Source organism: Gymnoscopelus braueri (assembly GCF_963280865.1).
Source record: "Gymnoscopelus braueri genome assembly, chromosome: 19".
Lineage (NCBI taxonomy): Eukaryota > Metazoa > Chordata > Actinopteri > Myctophiformes > Myctophidae > Gymnoscopelus > Gymnoscopelus braueri.
The window spans coordinates 22720720-22743425 of NC_137621.1; the positions used below are offsets into that span (position 1 = coordinate 22720720).

At 40.0% G+C, this 22706-nt stretch overlaps 1 protein-coding gene across 1 annotated transcript; it reads right to left on the reverse strand.

Annotated features, from left to right (window-relative positions):
- Positions 1–604: 604 nt before the first annotated feature.
- Positions 605–21197, reverse strand: impg1b (interphotoreceptor matrix proteoglycan 1b; the record flags this gene model as incomplete). The annotated part of the gene is made up of 17 exons (XM_080414223.1): positions 605–685; positions 1441–1524; positions 2678–2849; positions 3334–3519; positions 4415–4625; positions 5455–5674; positions 11067–11156; positions 11579–12210; positions 12673–13044; positions 13209–13384; positions 13949–14007; positions 15484–15627; positions 16575–16626; positions 17437–17465; positions 18000–18166; positions 20053–20268; positions 21143–21197. 17 exons carry the CDS (start codon positions 21195–21197, stop codon positions 605–607), a joined length of 2946 nt encoding a protein of 981 aa, XP_080270349.1.
- Between the last annotated feature and the right edge of the window lie 1509 nt (positions 21198–22706).

Below are 22706 nucleotides of genomic sequence, written 5' to 3' on the forward strand. Positions count from 1 at the left end.
TACATTAGCCAATATTGGCAGCTATTGAAAAAGATTGACATTGCTACTATTTGGTCATTACCAATATGTAATGACCAAAGTCAACAGCTTATACATTCAATTTCTTTTTTGGACACAAAAGTTAAGAATAGCATTAAAACAACACATAGCATTTCTAGTTATGATACCGCCACATGTATCAATTTGTAAATAATTATTACCTCATTGTGAGGAAATCTGAAATCTTCTGCCACGGCCCAAGGGTTTACAGCAAATGTTTCTAACCTTCAATACACAGTATGATGCAAACATTATAGCTTCCACTTGAACACAACAGAAGTTCACCTCATGCATTAATAGCCATAGAGCACTGTCTAACAAGACACAACCAATACAATGGACAGTTAACCTCAATCACTTTTAACATTGTCACCTTGAGTATTGCCATGCCGGTCTGCTATCACACTTCGAGTAATCTAGTGACAGTAAAGTCTGATTCCTACGGTTTCAAGTGGCATAAATTAGGCTAGGCTTAACAGTGCACGTTGTCTTCAGTGTGTTGTGTTGTGTTGTGATGTGGTGCACTGTCAGTAGGTGGTCAGGTGGATTGGCGCAGAAGGTGGTGTTAAAGAACAGTTACTTCAAAGCAGTCATTATCTGACCTTAAAAGGCAACTTGCTCTGTACTCATTCGTTGATCGCCACATCTAAAGAGGACATGAGAAGATAGCAAGACAGGATAAGATTAAACCTGAAGTCATTAGAATTACAAATGACTAGTACAGTATACATACAGTAGTGAAAGTAAAAGCATGAAACAAATCAACCAAAAAACTTGGCACCTAAAGCTACTGTGAAACTTTTTAAACAAAGGTCAACCCACTTTTATGTTTGTATTTGTTTTTGAATATCAATGGAACAGTATTAGCCTGGATACCAGACAAATCTGCACAGTATTACATTGCATGATTCAGTATGACCCTTCCTTTCTAACCTGATTTGAAAATGTTTGCCTATAATAACATGACCAAAACAGGGACGCCATTGCAGTTCGTCATGGATGAATTGCAATGGACGCCTCTGCAATTTGGCACTGTTCAAATTGCTGAGGCGTTCAGGCGTTCAAGCGTTACGCGTTCAATCGTTAAGCGCTCAAGAACTGGTGTGACTTGAATCTCCACACCAGTGCGCCTTGGGCTGCAACATATGATTATTATTATTATTATTATTATTATACAGTAATACATTATATTTTTCAGGCTACATGTCGCACACAATTTTGTCTCCAAAGCATAAATTGGGCTTGACTTTTCTTTATGACTCTGCAAATGCAAGCTATCAAGCTGATTAACCGAATATAACATGGCACCACTTCTCCATTGAACTCAATGGACGTGGCTGCCATGATCTATCATGTGCCCTATTACTTTGAATGGTGTCCACGTTCCCGATTGGTCCTCACCTCATTGTGTGGTATGCACTGGTGGAAGTCAACCATTTCAGAGACTAACTTTTCAGATCTTGTTGTGTAGAGGTGCCTGGGGATCTGTGGGGGAAAAAATTAAGACAGCCACAACTTTATATTCAATTTAATCTCTTGTTAATATTATTCACTAAAATACAACCAAAAGCAAAAGGGTGAGCAAAGGGAGAAGCAAGCAAGCATGCATTTGTCAGTGGGCACAATGCATTATTCCACTTATTAGATGCAGAAATGTAGAAACAAGAAATGTAAACATTATACGTCAACTACTCCACAGCTCTATATGAAACCCATTAATTCCTGCTGTTGAATGGAATATCTTCATGAGAATGAACCATGCTTACTTTAAAGGCCTCAGGTTGTCTGTCTGTCTGTCTGTCTGTCTGTCTGTCTGTCTGTCTGTCTGTCTGTCTGTCTGTCTGTCTGTCTGTCTGTCTGTCTGTCTGTCTGTCTGTCTGTCTGTCTGTCTGTCTGTCTGTCTGTCTGTCTGTCTGTCTGTCTGTCTGTCTTTTACACACGCCCACACCCTACATGTACTGTAGGTCAGACTAGGCTGAAACTTTCCATTAATTCCAAAGTGCTGTGATAAGATCCGGGGAAGGTCAGGGGCAACTTTTTGAAATGTTATATAATTTAATATTGCATAAATCTTTACAACTTTAATTTTACATTCAGTGGAGAGGCTTTGTACTGATGTCATATAGGTGACTGATGTCATAGACTGGCCTCCAAGTGCTTTTGAGCATATTTCACCTGCACAATAACCCGGCAATGCTGGGTACCCTGCTACTGCCACTGCCAGTATCAAAACTATCTCTATAGACTGTCCTGCTCTGAAAGCACCATTCTACCCTTACATCAAGCCAACTGTAAACAATGTCTAATATTCTGACATTCAAAAGAAATATATTTTACTGCAAGACTTCAATATTTGTATTAGTATTGTATTGTATTGTATTGTATTAGTTTAGAAGTGAAAGCTTTGCTGTAAGGAAACTGAAATGACGATTTGGTGTGTGTGTGTGTGTGTGTGTGTGTGTGTGTGTGTGTGTGTGTGTGTGTGTGTGTGTGTGTGTGTGTGTGTGTGTGTGTGTGTGTGTGTGTGTGTGTGTGTGTGTGTGTGTGTGTGTGTGTGTGTTAGAGGATTAGTTGACTGAAGATTTATGGTTAGTAACACTATATTTTAAGCCATACTGTGTTGTACAGTACAGATTACCTCAATACTTAGATGTATATTTTCAATTGAGGCAAAAGTCTCAGAGTGAGGGGATTGACTGAAACTTGAAGGACATTGTACTGTGGACGTTTGAGCCAAGACCCCATCATCGTTCTCAAAAACTGGGTTCACTCTCAATGTATTCTCAAAGGCATATGGAGCAGGGGTTTGCCTATAATGTAAAGATGATTGAACTGTAAATATGCAGGATTGTGAAACAGTTATAAACATCAAGTGCAAACAATAACTTAGTGAGAAGAATAATCACTTGCAACTTTTCATCCTTATTTTGGGCATAACCTTATTGGCAAAAATGTTGACAACATTTCTAAATCTTTCAAAAATAGCACAACTAGCAGATATACAAGCTCACAACGTGTCGCAATGCGATACGTTTAGAATACTACTGCACCACTGCATTCAAGTGGGTGGAACTACTGGAAGCGTTGAAAAACAACATGACAGGGAGTCGTCCCCTCCACATCAAACGGTTGACGCATGTTCAGATTTTGTCCAAACTCGTCACTATAATACGACTTGTGAGAATCTGTTGGTCGTGTAGATCGGCTAGACGGCTATTATGCTCTGTTTTTGAAATACAACTTCATACGACAAAGTATAAAATAGGGCTCAAGTGGTTAAAATGTCTCACTTACACCAATGTCACAGCCTTTTTGGTCTGCAGACACTTCTTGTTTATGAATACCAAAATGCCGACAATGGCACAAACAAGGCAGAGGCTTCCCACGAGGCTAGTTGCAATAAAGGAAGAATCAGGGGGCATCGCCACCCGCTCATTGCAGCGTTCTCCATGGTAGTGCCAGAGTTTACCCACAGGGCATCTAAGAAAACATCCACAACATAAAAATGAGGTTAGAAAGGAAGGGTCACCCTGAATAATGCAACGTAATACTGTCTCATTAATATTCAAAAACAATACAAACATAAACTGTGTGCTGACCTTTGTTTAAAAAGTAACTTTCAGCCTGTCCCTGCCTATACAAACACATTTGGAAATCAACCAAGGTGGGGTGGAACATGCGAGCGTGCGTGCGTGCGTGCGGGACTAACAGTGCTGGCTGAGAGATCATTCCAAAAGAAAAGTCTGACATCATGTTTTTAGGTGGGTGAAAGGTAAACCTCAACCTGTACTGCAGATGGAAGCATTGATACTATAACCATTTATACACTGCAAAATCCTTGATTTTGAGGATCATTGCTGTTTAGAGGGAGGATTTAATTTTGTGTGTGTGTGTGTGTGTGTGTGTGTGTGTGTGTGTGTGTGTGTGTGTGTGTGTGTGTGTGTGTGTGTGTGTGTGTGTGTGTGTGTGTGTCTGTTGTATGCACACATGTGTGTGTCCAGAACTAATCTCACAAACCACTCAACCAATCAGCACCAAATGTCATGTGAACACTGCCAATAGGCCACAGTAGTACTGTACCTCCTCCACTATTGTTTTTTCTTTCATAGGCCTATATGTTTTATACCTTTTGAAATATTTAACTTAAATTGTATAATGGAAGACAAGGGGCTGTGATCGCGCTGAAACCTGGCACAAATTTAGAGTCTATGTCATAGATATACGTCATAGACGACTGACGTCATAGATGACTAATGTCATCAAGTCCGAGATCCGCGTTAGAGCCACGTAGCACATGATTCATTTTTTCCCCCTAAAAACACGATGAAGAACAATGCAGTCTAAGTTGTTTTTTTTCTGTGCGTTTGTGAGGTACCTGCAAGCGGCACCATGGCCAGGGATGATCTCGCAGAGCCCTCCATTGTAGCAGAAGTTAGGCTCCAGGGTGCAGGTGCTCTGACAAGGCTGTCCATCCACCGTTCTGTAACCAGAGTCACACAGGCACTCTGCCTCTCCTGTCCAGCTGTTGGCGACACACCGCGAGAACTCATTGCAGGCCAGGAACTTACACGGGTCCGCCAGTTCAGCTAAAACCAGAAGAGGATAGTAGGAAAGACGGGACAACAGAGTTAAGGGTGGGGACAGAGAGGACAACAGAGGACGAGAGGTGAAACAACCAGGAGAGAAGAATAACTCATTAACATGAATGAAATGCTGGCCACCTGTTTCACATTGCACATTCAGAGGAGAATTTAAAGGTCAGTTTGATTGATATGAATAAGGTGTGGTTAATGAGGGCATTTTCTTACATAGGAGCAAGTTATCACATTACTATTGCACAACATCCACAAACTGTAACAGAGAGAGAGACCTTGTGCATGTTGTGCATGTTATAATACCCTGCCATCCCTACGTTGGACATGTCATTATAGGTGAACATTTTCCAAAATGTAAAAAAAATATTATTCAATATTTTGAACATCCTAGTAGTACAAATGCATGGAATCTCTGTCCGTGTGTCCGTGTGTCTGTAGTTCACGTATCTTGAGAACTGTCTGACTGACCGACTTCAACCTCGCGAGCACGTGACCCGCGGGAGCGCCGTGCCCGGGGTCGGTCGGATCGGACAGGCGGTTGTCCTGAACCGCCGATCTAAACGATATGCCCATATATAGGCATGCATGGAGATCCGATTGTCCAGATCGCAGATCCAGATCGTTCCCGGCTTGCATGGTTCCGTATAGGCCGGTCCCCAACTGGTCTAGTTTTATAAAATAGCAGATCTACAAGCACACGTGTCACTTTGCCCGCAGGTTGTGAGCTTGCGGATGGCTATTAAGTGGTTTAGTGGTTAACACATACACTTTAAGTACAGATAATAATAAGGGTCACAACAACTCCTCAGTCTTACTGTACCTGGTTCTATATCCAGGGAACGACTATCGATCTCTATGTCTAGTCGTTTGGATGCAGCATTGCAGAAGTCTTCGAGCACACAGTGCACAGCCTTGGTGACGTTGTATGGCACCGGCTGGCCCAGCTTCATTCTGCTGTTTACTACAACACTGCCATTCCTGAAGTTGAGGATTTCCAGTTGCTTAAAACCCGTCAAGTTAGACTCTAGATATGGCAGGATCTGGAGAGAAAGGATGAGAAGGCAAATTTACTAAGTAGTCAGCACTATTGCCATGCATTTTAACCACTTAGACCCTCTACACTTGGTAAACCTGACACAGGTTGGCTCTGTACTTGTTCCACTCTTTTTTCCCTCTACACCGAATATCTTTGCAGGAATAGCCGATACAAGCTCAAAACACGTTGCGCTTGTAGATCTGCTATTTCCAGGGAATGTAGAGGTAAAACATGTTTTATAGATATAGTTTATTTTGTGTTGTTTGTACTGTAGCCTATAATGGCATTTCCTATGACAAATAGAATATATAATCAGTTCTCTGTGTTCTCATAGATAAATACAACAAATCCGTTTCCACATAGACTGGTTTCTCACAAACAAACAAACATCAAACAAACATACATACAAACAAACAAACACCAAGAGATTGATTTGCAGAAATGAAGTGGGTTAGATTTTAGGTTAAAGAAAAAAATCAAGGGAGGCTAATTCTAAATGGTGATGGTTCCATCCTATGTGGTTGAATAATTAATCACTCTTGATCCTAGGAGGAAAAATATTGGATTTTTTCTCTTTCTTTAGTTTTTACAGATGAAATAAAGTTATATTGATTTGACACTATGGCTGTCCTCCTGAGAACAAGATTATAGGACCAAGAAAAGACTACAGAAAATAGGTTTACATCCACAGAAAGAGAGGACTGGACTGACATCGTCAGCATGTCATTGTTCTATAGTGTAAATGCAATGAAAAAAATGTAATAAAAATGTGAGCATGAAACCATACATTAAATGCACTGGGTGTAGATCATTACATATGGATTTAAATGGAGGGATATGTTTTGAATACAGGAAATGGTGACACTAGTCATGAAAGAGAGTCAAACCGAGAATATGTTATCAAAAATAACTAGATCGAACAGTTGGAAATGGCCTATTGATGACACCAGCTGTCTCTAATTGAAGAAACCAGCTGAACATCACGCATGCCGTTTGGTGAACGCTTTTATCCCTTAGTGTACTAACTGCATTCTAAGGCCTCAGAGTGCATTAAGCAGTTTTACAGTATCTATTCAATTCAGTATTATGTTGTACTTCCCAAATATATAGAACTGTTCACACCTGGCAAAATCCACTTTTATGCAGCCACAGCTAAAGTCACTACTGTACCAGTACTGTATATACATGTGTCACATTTAAGTAAGATAAACACCAATTACTTGCAGGTTAGCTGACTGAGTTCAGGTTCCAATGCTCAAAGCTTTGGACTTGAACTGATGATCGTGGTGATATTTAGTCTGGAGGAAGAGAGACGCAGCTGGTACAACAGCAGACCTCCATCATTGTCTATCGATCGTATCTGTTATGTGCGTTCCACCTGCAGATGAGTTTGGCCACAGAAGGTCAGCATCAAACCACTGGAGTGTGAGAGTCGGAGATTACGGTGCCTTAGCTATACTGTTCTGTGCCTGGCTGTAGAGCAGGAGATAAGAGGCCTTAAGGAGCTCTAGTTACTCCACTTATCTCTAGCAGGCAGGTCAGGGCCAGTGTACGCGCTATGGTTAATTGTCTCTGAAAGTGGGAATGAGAGAGGGAGAAGGAGAATGAGAATCTAACAGAGAACAGCAAATAGCTCATGACATACAGTTCCACTGGCCGAGATTTGTTTCTGGGCCATCCATTTGTCTCAATGCACTATGTTGACTCAAGTCACATAGTCGACAGGTTATGCTTACTTTTGTTGCCTTTGCGCAAGGTCAAGCAAGAGGCCTTTCAGGACACAACTGAATGCAGGGGTTTTATGGGCCAAGGATCAACAAAATCTTGCCACTGAAGCCAAGACCTTCATATCGATATTCTACTCCACTAACCTGATGTATCAAAATTGTTTGAGCCAAAGTTTTGATCTTTTATTGTTTAGAGTGTCACTATTTCCACTTTGTTGTTTTTCTGTATTGACTGTTGCTGAGCACCCACCACAGCCAAGGAGCTAATCAGAGGAAGCACACCTGATCTACATTTCCATGGCGCACAATCTTCTCAGGCTTGTTTGTAAGGACATTTCTATGGATCGCAATTGCCTGCTATTGGAATGGATGTAACTTTTTTCTGAAAAAAAAAGTTGTTGAAAATGGCTTCTCTGTACTTTATAAGCTGTGCAACACAGATAGATCCATACCTGCAGTCAAAGACAAACTAGCTCATGCGTACCCATACAGTAAGTTACACATGTATCTACTGGTTCTTGTTGGGGAAAGTCCAGTCAAACATCTTTTCCATAATTACTATTATTAAAACAAATTTTCATTCATGTCACTTTTAAAACTCCATGTCCAACACAAATCAGTAGGTACAGGTGTAAAGGAGGAGAGTGATAAATGGAAAGTAGGGGGATTGTGAGCTGCTGTAGACTTGTTTATCCACTTAAACCCCAGCATCCGTATTGTGGGGAAAGCTTTTGCTGAAAATAGCAGATCAACAATATCGACAAGATCGTCAAGATCGACAAGATCGACGTGTTGTAAGCCTGTCGATCGGCTATTTTCAGTAAGAGCTTTCCCCACAATAACAGAAAATAGAAAAGTCACTAGCATAGAGCCCTGAGGGACCAGGCTCAACCATGTGGGGTTTAAGTGGTTAAGTTACAATATCACACATGAGGTTCCACACCAGGAGTGTTTTCATTTAAATGGGCTGAATATTGGCAATCACAATCACTTGATATTTATTTTCAGTTGTCCTAAGTTGTCATTGATTATATTAGGTCATTTCATAGATGCCTATACTATTTATCAAATGTTAGGACCGTTCCCTATATTCATAGCCCATTTAAAAGAAGACATTTCAACTGTTCTCCATAGCCTATGGAGAGTATATACACTGAGTACTTACCAGTGCAAATGTCTGACCACATTAGTTTTGCCAGAAATAATTATATGGCACTAAATACATTGGTTAAAGAGAACTGCAAATTCACAGTTTGGGCAATCACTTAAGATTGGACAGATATACTGTATCAATTGTTTTGATTCAAGTGTGATGGAAAAATGCATCCATAATGTATGAGTTTCTCTTAAATCTACAGTATGTCCATATCCAAATCCGCCAAACTTAAGGGCACTGTTACAACAGTCATTAATCATAAAATGAATGCACAAGGCATTAAATCCTTATGTCCTTATCCAAGACAGCCACATTTAAGTGTACCATAAATTAATGCACAGGGCATTTCTCCAGCTCCAGGGGAGGATATTACTGGTTCTGACTCACAATACAAAATCATTATAGCCTAGTTTAAATGCAACCCAAAAGCAATCAGCAAATGAATGTAACATTTGATGTAAGCACATTCCGCTTCACTGGTACTATGAAGTTCCATATACTGTACATCATATGCATATACAGTATGATGTCATTATTTATTCAAATTTACCCCAAAAGATTTTACTTCTCATACAGAATTTCACTTCTCAAAATAATTTTACTTTTATGTACTTTACTGTACCCCATAAACAAGAAAAAATATTGAACCTTGTATCTTCAGTTGCTCAAAACCAGCCTCCTACAGTAGCTTACACATTCCCTCTGCTCTGATGGAGCTGGCAGCTGACATGCGCCACCCCTGGCATGTCAGCAAGCAGGCAATCCAATTTGTATTGATATGCTTCAGTTCAAGGCAGAGGTCTTTACATAACACTGAGCACAAGGCTCTTCTATGTGTGTGAGACTGACCTTCTGTCAACCCCTGGGTAAGGCTTAGAGCTAAATAGGGATGTCAACAGAGACTTCTCTCTTTACAAACGGTGAGTGTTTTGTTTAAATAAATTCTCTTCTCACCACTCTAATGCAACTAATTCAAAGGAGTCTTGTGCTATTTGTGATTGCAGATATTGAGGAAATGCACCTGATTTTAACTAGAACAGAAAATGGGTATATGCCATCTTCTGGAAAATCAGGACTACAGTTACTGCATGCACAGAGCAGCCTATAGTGTCCACATTAATCTACTCAGTGAAACAAACAGCAATAACGTTACACCAACAAAAGTTGTTATGTGTCGTGTTTGTTTATATTGTGCAGTGCACATACTGCAGGTAATGGTTTTAATACATTTATCTACCAATTTAGCAGTTCACAGTTTAGACATGCCTCCGTGAGCGAGCTGCTCGCCTATCCACTGTACGTTTCTCCAGACCTCAATTTGAAGTAGAGCAATATTGGAGGGCTGGCTCTACAAAGGCACAGTGGTAGTATCTGACAACCCAATAATACTCATACATACTTAAACATGCAAATCACTAAATAATTGAAAATAATTGACAGATGTTGAGCAGAATGTGTGGCACATGTAGCTAGTAGTTACCAATATTACAAATAGCTCCTTACCCATGTCAGAAAGCTTTGATGTATACAGTACACCGACTAAACCAGAACCAAATCTCATATAACTCTGGGGTTTTATGCTTTATCATTGCTATGCACAAAGCAATGGGATTTTTTTAGAGAAAATACAAAAGGCTGTGCATTTCCTATTTTCAGTATTAGCAACCCTTATTATTATGTTGTTAAAAAACTATTCATTACTTTATACATTCACCCATCCATCCATGTTTTCACCGATCAATGTATAAGTCCTAAAATATCCTGTACATAAAATGTAGTCGATATTATCATACTAAATACACATATTAAGTAGAATAGAAAAATATATTTTAATGTGTTTTTTGTTCATGAATAATGAGCAGCAAGAAATTCCAAATAAATATCTCAACTTAAAGTGCCAACTAAACTGTACATATTCTGTGTTCTGTAGTTTTAATTTACAACCCAGTTCCACATTCTGTAGATAATAATAATTTTAAATACAGTTAAGTTACTGTAAAATGAACAAAACTGTAAATAGTCCATTACACAGCCTGTCTGAAATATTTTACAAAGGAATGGCAACATTATGTTTAGCTTATTCTACTGTATTTAAACTATTAACAAAACCTTTTCATTCAGAAAAATATATGTTTACTTTTTTGCCTGATATAATGTACAAGTTCTGCCAGACACACATTTTGTAATATTAGGCTATTAAATATCGTAGACAGAAGAATTAAGGCAGCATTAGTAAAACAACACAAAATCACTCACTGAAAAATAAGAACACAAAGATTTTCAAAGATTGAACTTCAAAGAATTCAAGCAACGGCGAGGAGAATATTTATGTGCAATGTTAAGTCTAAAGTAAAGCGAAAGACTGGAGACAACACCTTAAGCAATGTTAGAAGTGCTGTGTTTAAGAAGATGTGTTAATGTAGATACTGCATAGAGAAAGGTTAGGTTAGAAGTAATAGGTCATGCTCTCTCTGAGGCATGGGAGATGTAGTTCCAATATGGAAAAAAAATACCGGTATGGAGGCTAAGGTCCTCTGTCTCTTATGCCCAGATTTAGTGGAAGCTCCAGGGTTTGGTGAGTCTCTGGACCCAGAGTGCTGTGTCTAAGTGAACACAATAAATCCTCTTGAGTATCTGCATACTGTAAATGCCATCCGGACTAAAGGATAATGCCACATTCAGGTAGCATTAATCAGCATGACAGATTGATGTACTACATACATGTTACATCATTTGTTATTATTTTAACGGCCATGAAGGGGGAAAATGCAGCAGAAGATAAGGCTGTATAGTGTGTAGTGAATCATCACTTATAGAGCATACAAAGACTCATCATAAAGTGTCATCTTGGAGCTGCTGGCAGTGACCCTTACTGTTGTCATTTCAAACTAAAGTTAAATGTTATACATATTGCATCAATATGACATATTTAATGCTTCAAGACATTTGCATGGGCCTACAAGAGTAAGTATGAGAATAAGGTGTGCAGAAGCATGACATCAAGCGCAAAAGCTTGTTTACCTACCAGCTCAAGAAAGGTATTCTCCAATGATCTGTACTCAGGGGAGCTCTTGTTGAACAGGTCCTCAGAAAACAGCATGTTAGTGACCCTCAAACTAAAGAAAACCACTAATTCTTTGTTGGTCTCAGCTGTCATCATCAGTGGGGTGCTCATTTTCCTTTTAGCCGTAGCGGTTGATTCATATGGCTGCTCCTCAGACTCAGAGGGCAATCCACTGCCACTGCTATCCACCTCCATGGGTTCTGTCACTTCCGCCACCGTCCTGCTCTCTGTTTGTCCTAAGTTCTCCTGTACGTCTGGGTACTCAACAGGGATGTCCACTGACGCCATTGTCATTCCGCTGTGCACCGGTTCGTCTCCTCTCTCAGCGGATACCCCACTCTCCGTGGGTGCTGGTAATACAGTATCCTCTATCTCTGCCCCTATTTCCACTTCTGGCTCCAATATTGCTGGTTCAACGCCTGTATGGATTGTATCCTCTTCAGAGGAAGGTGTATAGATGGGGACCTCTGCCTCTGGGTCTGTAGACTCTGATGGGCCGGGGTTAGCCTCAGGTGTAACAGTAGTCATAGGTTCCAAGTCTGGAGATAACTGGAGACTTTCCTCATTCTGTGGCTCTTCCTTAACCACCTCAACTGGTGTACATTATGATAAACCAGTGATGAAGGGAACAAATGCCAAAAAAGAAGACAATTTATGTCAATTTATGATTAAATGAAAACTGAATTGATTTTAACCTGAATCCTATTGTATTGTGACTATTGTCAGAAGGACAGGAAATATGACATAGCACCTTAATGTGTTCTGTGTGTTGCGAAGGCACACTCGACAGAAATCACAGAACATAATGAAAATGTCAGGTCTCCACAGAACAATAGGATTCAGGTTGAATACTGCAACGTTGTCCTTTTAAGTGATAATAATAATAAAGGTATATAACATTAAATTAAAAAAACACACACACTTCCTGCAAAGGCATCTTATGTAAAATTTAAAACATATTTTGTCTATGATCAAAGCAATAGTGGACTGTGCAGTGGACATAGTGTGTTTTGATTCTCAGGTCTATGATGTACAGTTTGCTATAGTAGACTTACCGTTTGACACCTCTTCTTCGGGTCTAGACACATCCCCCTCCTCTTTCTCTGCAGTCATCTCAGTGGGTGGCGTAACATCTATGGCCCCTTCAATATTACCCTCCACAAACTCTATTGCTGCCATTGCCGGTGTCTCCCCACTGAATCCAGAAGTTGTTTCTGGGAGGTTGTTGGGGATGAACGGCACAAAGGTTTGTGTTTCTGGTGCGGCTGTAAAAGCCTCCGTTGATTTCTCTGTAACGGACACGGTGGGGAAGAGGCCATGACTCGGAACACTGTCTCCAACCGTCGGTGGTGGTGAGGCAATGTCCTGAGATGCCACAGTCTCAAGGGGATTCACGCCCATTCCGTCGACTCTGTAAATTGTGGTCTCTGAAATGACAGGGATACTTTATCAATTCATCAATTCAGATGAAGACCTAACTGAAGATTTGTAAAACAAACTTTGATTTCTTTGGAATTGTTATTAACCTTTGCATGCTGTAAAATCTTAAATTCTACCCTGATCTATTTTATATTATGATTATTATATTTACCAGCCCCAAAGCGGAGAGTTCGAATGTCCACTGGCAATGATATCTCCTCCTGACTCAAGGCTTCGGCAACGACGTACTTCAGCTTAGACCCACTGACATCTTCGCCTGGCTCCTCTTGGCCGAGATCTATGTCTCCATCAAAGACAGCAGCATAGCGCACAGCCACATCCTCTGACCTGATCAACACATTGTCACAAAGTCATCATGTAATCATGGATAGCGTGTGAGAAAGTCATCATGTACAGCTTAACCCAAGACCTGAGGCCGATTCTACAAATGCCTTCTACATCAGTTCTGAAAAAAACGTTTGTGCCAAGGGCCACCAAATGTATACATATTTGGCCGCGGACCCCCCATCTGAAAACGTTTTGTGACAGGGACCCTCAGAAGAGAAGATTTGTGTTGCTAAATTATTCAAACACTTGCAAGATTTGTCTTTTTTTTTGTCATAAATAGCAGATGTACAAGCTTGCAGCGCGGCACGAAGTGACGCGCTGTGAGCTTGTATATCTGCTATTTTTGAATAGCCAATGCTAAAATCTAAAATGACACAGAAGCTTTCCAGGTTTGAATGGGTTAAGCCTGATTTATACTTTGGTGTTATGGCACGTTGTGAGCTTGTAGATCAGCTGCTTTCCATGGTGGAAAAATCTCAAATTATTGTATTATATATTACATCTCAAAAGATAAGATAGTTTTTAGTCTGTTGATGTTCCCTGTTCTCACTTAATACTTACCACAGAAATCCCAGAACACGAATTGCGTTAAATCCCGGAACCTTTTCAAGAATATGAAACATCTGCAAAAGAAGAGGAAAAAAATAAATTAATGAATTTATTGTGTGTAAATCATCCATGAGGTTTACCTTTTCATGTGCACCAGTGTGCTCTTGGTTTTAAATTGTTTTGACCTTTCATAAGCTCCTCCACGCTCAATGTCATTGAGATGTTAGCAGCACTAAAGGCGACTATAATGTCAAAGAGGAATTTCAGTCACATTTGTGGGATTGACAGAGGCACCCTGTTGTGTTTAAAATCCCTACAATGGAACCGATTAGCTCAATCAGTAATGCTCACTATTTACCCTTGTGTGATTATAATTACTTTGTATGACATTTGACATCCCGCAATTTGACCTACACTTCTCGTTTCAAGGAACAACAATCAAAGGTTAAATAGGCCTACAGTACATACTTATATGGCACATGTAATGCCTTGGTAAAAGAGAAGAAAAGCTTGATGATTAACACACTATTCCAACTATTTCAGTTCAGTTTCACCCTAGTTTCACCCTAATGCAAGAGACATGGTTAATGTGCTGTGTCAGTTCAACATACATTAATTATGTAGCAGAAATTAAGTTGTGCTGACATATAGGGAACTTACACTAATGGCCACATAGGGGAACATTCCACTAAAGGGAAACTCTCCTGATTAGAATTTGGTCATAAACACAAAAAAACGCCCCTGTGTAAAGCACCTAGTTTTTTGGTTTTGCTATAAATAAAAATGCTTAAGGCGGTTACACACCGGCGAATATGCGAAACAATATACGCAAAATTCGGACTCGTTCCGAATAATTAGGAAAAGACACTTTTTCGCTTCGCTTTTTCGCTTTTACGCTCCATGTAAGCTTGCATTGACTTTATAAGGTTTAAAAAAAAACGTATTATTCGCATGAAAAAAATCGCCCTGGTGTGTAAGGACCTTTAGGCATAATTTATGCTGGTGCAGGAGTTCCTTTTGACAAGTGACTGACATCAACACTTTTTTCAGCTGAAGATGCATCATTTTGTGGCACACCAGGGGTTGAGATGATAGTGCGACGCCAACCATATGGTTACAAAGTCTCCGGTTCAATTATAACAAAATGCTTCTAGCATGTCTTTCTCCCTCAAAAGCTGCATGGGAAAGGACACATTTTTATACTCTGCAGCAATTACTTACAAGCATCAAGAGGATTAGCTCTATTGTTAAATTTAAGCCCTCCAGAGTTGCCTGAATAGCTGCTGCACCTAATTAAAATCCTCACATAAGTTGTAGCAGGTTCCATTATACCCCATAATACAGTATGTTTTTTTTTGTTATATTAGTAAGAATTAATTTATTATTGATTTAAAAAAACTTTTCTGTATTAATTCCCTTTGCTACCCCCCCCCCCCTTTTTACACACACTTACATTAAGTGTTGATGTAAGTTATGTAAGTGTTGAATGACACACATGTGATGACATTTTATGGCAGACATACTTTAAGCTGCCCCATGAGCTCTCTTACCTGATCCTTCAGCTGTTCTGTGATGACATGGTACCTCGGATCCTCTGGGTCAATGAGCAGCTCAATGTACTCGGGGTCCGCCACAGTGACGCTGAACTCAACAATGTGTTCATACTCCCCTGGCAGCATGTTCTGGTCCTCACTCTGGCAGAGAAAACACCAAGGCAAACGATGGGTTAAACACGGGCCTCTGAAGTCCCTGTCCACATTCCTATTCTAGGTGGAACATTCGTTGTGAGCTTGAAGATTGGCTATTTCTGAGATTTGGTGTAGAGGGGAAAAAAGAAACGGTATAAGTATTAGTTTATGAAGTATAGAGGGTGTAATTGGTTAAATCCTTAGAAAAATCATCTGTTCAATAAATGTACATGGCTATTAGAGCACAGTACCATTAAGGCTCAGTTCTTTTCTCCCCCCAAAAAACATCCCTAAAGGAGCTTTACAGGGCCCTTTTTTGCTCTATATTTGCCCTCATTTAGTATCCCGGCATTTATGAATATAGGCTACGTTTGATCTTCCAGAACTCCAATAACATTGGGTAATATCGACAGAGGACATGCCTGCATGAACGAATTCAACGGAAACACCAAACTCAACAAAACATAACAAGCCAGTCACTTCCTCTTTGACTCACATATTTTGTTAAGGATGGGGGAACGTCTGTGCATACTTTCTCATTGACCAACGTATGTCTTTAGTGAGGCTTTGATTGGCATTTGGCATGTGTCGTCGCACTGAGTTTTGAGTTCTGAGTTCTGAGTTCTACTGTACGTCAAACCTGTTTTCATTCAGTGCTATGCCTGAAGACCAGATATTAGTTGTAAAACACTATATTAATGCTTTGAGTAAGATTCAAAAAGACATTAACCAAGCAAAAAACATTATTTGGGGGGGAGCGGGACTAGGAATATTTTGTCATGGCATATTTCAAAGCATTTACTGTATAACTGTTTACAAAAGGAAGGCGATCATTTTTTAATGTTCATTTTGTGTCACTTTTCCAGAGAAAGAACACTTCATCTTGAATTATAGCTATCACTGAGTCTTCCTGCGCAATACAAGAGGACATCCAAAGACAAAATTCCTTTTACCAACTTACCTCCACTTCTTCTGTTGGAGGTAGAATCAATGGGGTCCAGGTACCTGAAACAAAACAGAAATGCTTTCGGCATTCAGTTCATTCGTTAAATTTGTTCAATTAACAGCCTTGATACACATTCGATTTATTGTGTTAACTCGTTCGTTTGATTTCATTCAACAGCATCGATGCATAGAGGTAGGCAACTTACATTCTCTTCCTGGATCAGGTGTTGCTACTCCCCCTCTGTAAATTAATTGAATGTGTCATTAATCAATACCCCACAATGCCAGGCATATCATATCAAACTCAATTCTCAGTGTGATACAACCCTGAGTGAAGAGACAACTATGTTTTTATTAAAAATAAAAAAAAGGTTATGTCATCATAACAAGCACTTACTGTATAAGGACATTTGTTGTTGTAATCCACCACATAATCTGATATTCTCTACTTGGGGGTGATATTGGCATTTTAGCTGTTTATTAAGACATTGATTTATGAGTTCAGGTCCAGTGCTCACATTGGATATGGATAGGTTAATATTCAAGTGTACCATCACTAACACACAGTTCTTGAAAAATAGCTGTATAAAGGGCAGTCAATATCCCTCTGGCTCCATGACTCCAAATAAACTGTTAAATCAGCAGCATTTGAACAACCCACAGCCAAAGTAGATGGATATTTAACAGAAATGGAGCTGCTTGTAGATTTCACACTTTGCAGTATCAAGAAAACAGCAGAAACACAAATTTATGGATATATTTTGTTTGAAATGCATAGTATCTCAAAGCAATTACTGGAGCGTGATTCAGTTAAATACTAAATTAAAACTGTGTCATTAATAATACTTTCTAACCATAGTTTGTACATACCCTTCACTTTCGCCCAGCTCAGCTACTCTCTGGAAGTCAAGAAAAGGACAATCACATCTCACAGTAAGTTTCTGGAACTGTGACACACAACTTTTATCACATTGTAAGTATCTCCTCTGAGAGTTATGTGAAATGCCTTATTTTGTTGCCAGCGCCAAGTCATCAGTTCTGTACTGTGATGGTCATTAAGGAGAAGAAATAACTGGTAATCCTACTTAAACCATTTTACAGTAGTCTTTGAAAACAGGTCCTGAGGGGCAGTTTTCTTACTCTTGGAATTATTTAAACACATGAACCCTATATACTTGTCTGGCGTCCTGCAGGGCTCTATATTTTTCTTTTCTACAATCTGCAAGCTTGTAGAGCCGATATCTTTGGCAAAGAGATTTAGGTGTAGACGGAAAAAACAGCTCTATGGTTAGTCAAACAGACCTGAGTCAAATACTTGGACCGTTTTTTCCTCTATACCAAATCTCTTTGCTAAATATATCCTCTATGGCATAGAGGATTTAAGCCAGACTACTGTATAGTCACTGAATGGACTGTGGATGTAGGCTACTCACTCTGGCAACCAGGTCCAGGTGTTCTGGTGAGCTGCTGAAGTTTCGAGCCAGGTCATCCATGCAGAGGTTCTCATGCTGGCAGGTATGAACCCAGGCCCGGTACTCCTCTGAGTTAGGGACCCTGTCAAAGAAGATGCGGAACGCCTCCCAGATCGCCTCCTGACAAACTGAACAGATTAAACAAAGTAACTGCATGAACGGCAGCGTCCCTATTCTGGGGGTGAATATTCTGCGAAAATAGACGATCTACAAGCTCACAACACGCCAAGCTTGCAGATCGGCTAATTTCAAATTGGTGTAGAGGGAAAAAAGGAGAGAGGCTATATAAACCGCTGGGGGACGCCGGTCAACGAAGTATAGGGTTTATATAGGGTTTAAAGTGGTAAAAAGGTGGAGCTAAGGTGTGACCAAAAAAAAGGCTGTGTGTGTGTGTGTGTGTGTGTGTGTGTGTGTGTGTGTGTGTGTGTGTGTGTGTGTGTGTGCGTGTGCGTGTGCGTGTGCGTGTGCGTGTGCGTGTGCGTGTGTGTGTGTGTGTGTGTGTGTGTGTGTGTTATATTGACAGGGCTCCTATTTTGATTAAGCCACCTCGGTCCTAGCTTTGCTTCAATAAACATGCAATCCTACACATAATTTATTTATAACCTGACTGATTTACAGGCTGAACTGAAGCACCAGCAAAGTCAATGAGAATCCACTTATATGTACATCTTGAGTAATTTTATTACGTTTGAAAATAATATATCCATGACGTTAAAGTCTGACTCTGCATGGAACCAGTTCACTTTGTCCAATATCTTGATTGCTCCATGGGGCTAATTTTAGCAGTTATGTAATAACTACATAATTCATATGTATCAGCTTCACTTGACTGCAGCAGGGGATGTGAAACATGATGTATTATTGACCCACTGTAACACATAGAGTGACATTTTAAACCATCTGAAGGTTTGAAAAGGTGGGCTGCTCTCTACATCACATTACATTATACTGCGTTGTATTAACTTAAACCCCGAAATCAGCTTCAAAGCCAGAGTTAACTATGACAAAACAAACATTGCTTAACCACTTAAGCCCTATATACTTTGTCATAAGACAAACACAACACATCAGATCGTGACGCTTTGTGAGCTTGTAGATCAGCTTTTTATTTTTTTTAAATGTCTGAATATCTTTGCCAATAATGACACATTTGGGGTATGGCAGGTTGAATAGAAACACTACAATTTCACTTGGTCCAAAGCTATGAACAATTTAGGACAATTTAGGACATATGATGAATGTACTGTAAAGCATTGTATCAGAAAGCTTTTTCGTCAAAGCAAGGTCTTAAGGCCAGACCGCACCAATGCAACCAGTCACAACTCCTTGCAACCAAACCGTTTTAAGCCCAGTCCACACCAATGCAACTCCTTGCAACTGCCATTGGGGATAATGGTTGCAAGTAGTTGCATGTTGCAAGGAGTTGCCTTGGTGTGGACTGGCCTTTTATCCTTCCTGGACCCCAGAGCTGGTGTTTGAGGAAGGGCTTCTTATGAAATGAACTACTCCTATATCATGGGGCACAGCTCATCCGTCTGACATTGGCTTTCAAATTCAATGCATTATGTTAATCAAACAAGGTTGTTTTTGAGAAAATTCTTGATTCCATTTTAATAGCCAGAACCCTTTTTTTTGCAAGTGATTATCTTCCCTTATTTGTCAAAGTACGGATAATCATCTGCCTTGTTTGTTTTGTCCTAAATATTGGCACAGTATATTATCTAAAGTGGCATAGTGAGACTACTCCCAACTCCTCCTGTCCACATGTCGAAGTGTCCTTGGGCAAGACACTGAACCCTACATTGCCTCCAATGATTCGGTCGGCGCTAGCTTGCCACCATTGGTGTGTGAATGTGGGAAAAGTGGGGACGCTGGCGTCGACTGTTCGCCGCTCCACCTCCCAATGCCCCCCCCTGTATGAATGAATGAACCATTGTAAAGCGCTTTGAGTAAGTTTGAGTACTTAGAAAAGCGCCATATAAATGCAATTCATTACTAATGCATTTCCACTTACCTCTGAGTTTGTAGTAGGCCTGATGGCTTGTGATGACTCCTTTCATTGTTTCTTGGGGACATATTTTCACCCCAGTAGTAAAGAGTGCTGATCTCTTTGTCCGATGTCTATCTTGTGCTGTTTCGATGCTGGGGACTTGTTCGTTTGGTATGGATACTTCCAGGAAGTGTCTGTATTTAACATTTTTGAGCCCTGAGAATCCTTGGTTCTGAAGGTCTGCAAGAGAAACCAGAGAAGTTAAGCCTGATATACCTTACCACGGCATCACAGAACGAAAATATCCAATCGTATAGATATGCAATTTTTATTTTTGAAAAATAAATAAGTAAATTAAATCTTTTGAAATTTTTCAATAACTGTTTTTTTTGGGTCGTTTTTTTGGTCCAAAACGGGCATATTAATGTGGTTAAATTAGTTTTTGCAACGTGGTTAACCTCTCTGTCACTCAAGTTGAGAGTGGCAGCTATGCCTAATATGTGGAGTAGCTCAGATGCTATGGCACCCATGCCACCCCATTACATATTTTTTGCATTCGGAAATAGCTCTGAGAGCGTTGTACAATAAGCAATCAACTCTTGTGATGATGTTGAATTGTTATTATTTACAGGTATCCGATTGAGTTACAGTTGCATTCTATTAGTTATATCCTGTATATTCATAAGACAAGATGCTGACAACTAATTAATGCCAAGGAGCATTTAAATTTCCGCATCCTGCCAAGGGCATTATCTAATGGCTTGTATCCAGGCCTCTGGCCTTGCATTGACACTGTGTACAAACACAGCACTCAGATTGGGATTCAGAAGATTTATGCCCCGTCTCTTTTTGGAGGCACACACTTGGGACTCCATAAGGAGCACAGAAGAAAGAAAAGATTGTTGCCATATCATTTTGTTTGATGAATTAGCTTACAATAGTTTGGAAACATTGGAAGCTGAAGTTTGGGGACATTGGAAGTCAAAAGTTGAGAGAAGGTTCAACAAACAACAGGGAAAATGTGGACTGGGACCATCGACTCTGTTCTCAGCAATTGCTGTCAAGCCAAGGTAACCCTGAGCAAGGCCCTTAACATTATTGCTCTGCGACCAACTCCAGAGCTCTAGAGGACTGGTTGTACTGGGCAGATCCCAGCTGACAGTGTACATGTCTAAATCTGAAGCAGGGCAGTAAAGAGCAAACATTCTCTAGCCAAAGAAAAGTTTAATAAAAAAACTTGCAGAACTGAGCTGAGCAAGCCGTAGTTGGAGTTAACTATTTAAGCCCTATTTTCAAAATGTATTGAAAAGAAAAAGATGTTTCACAACCTGTTTTTTTATGTGACTATGATCATGATTTAAAAGCACAGAGACAGTACATGCATTAATTCCAGCAATGGGAATGAAACCGATGAACTCAAGACTGAAACCAGGCAAAGCTGCAGTCATGTCAGGACACAGTTTGAGGCCTCGCAAAGGGGTAGTGCCATTGCATTACTCGAGTCAAATAGGCCAGCAAACACAGTTAAATCCATTCACCACACTGAATGAGATTGTTATTGAGGGGTGGGGTGAGGGGGGACAATTAATTTTGATGCCAGGTGGCAAACCTCTGAAGCCTTGTTAAGACAATAAGCCTAGAGATTCAAAACAAAGACCTGTGACCCAGCGACCAAACAATATTGACTAGATTAGCAGACTATGTAGCATTATCAGGCCATAGAAACAAACATGAATGGAAAATCATGTGAACAGTTTGATATAAGTGACATGCACACTGTTGTTGACAGTGAGATGAAGCTTGTTCCCAGACAGGGAGTGCATTTTCATGGAGATAAACACAGATGACAACAGCAGCACACACACATACTGTACAGCACACACACGTACATACCTGTAAATTGTACATACTTTACTGCAAATCCACACACGCATGCATGCACAGACAGACAGACAGACAGACAGACAGACAGACAGACAGACAGACAGACAGACAGACAGACAGACAGACAGACAGACAGACAGACAGACAGACAGACACAGAGACTGAGACTGACTGACTGACTCTTTCAATATTTATATAGATTTTTAACAATTAAGTGCACAACACTAGACACATAAGACAACATACTCACAATGAAATAAATAAAAACAAGACAGAATCAACAACAAGCCAGCAACCAACAACTGAATGAAAGTTATAATAAAAAAATAAAAAGTAGTAGTCGTGTTTACTCCCCAAATGCAGTTCTCATATATTGGTCACTCCCATACAAATTACTCTTTTCCATTCTTCTTTCAAAAACCTTGCAATTGACCAGTCTCTATCAAAATCAGCAAGAGTGCCTCTTTCTGACTGACTGACTGACTGACTGACTGACTGACTGACTGACTGACTGACTGATTGATTGATTGATTGATTGATTGATTGATTGATTGATTTTGACCCATTGTGAACATTGTATTAGCTTTATATTTACAGACAGTCTGTTATGGTACAGACCAGGGCAGACATTGACTGACCCACCACACTGACCTCCAAGCTTGAAATCTTGCTGAATGGTTTGTGTTTTGCTCAATGTTTATTGTATTTTACTCGATTCAGATAAAAATGTTAAATGAGAACCGGGAAGCCTGTTTGCACACAAACAGACAGGGCCGAAAATAGACGATGGAATG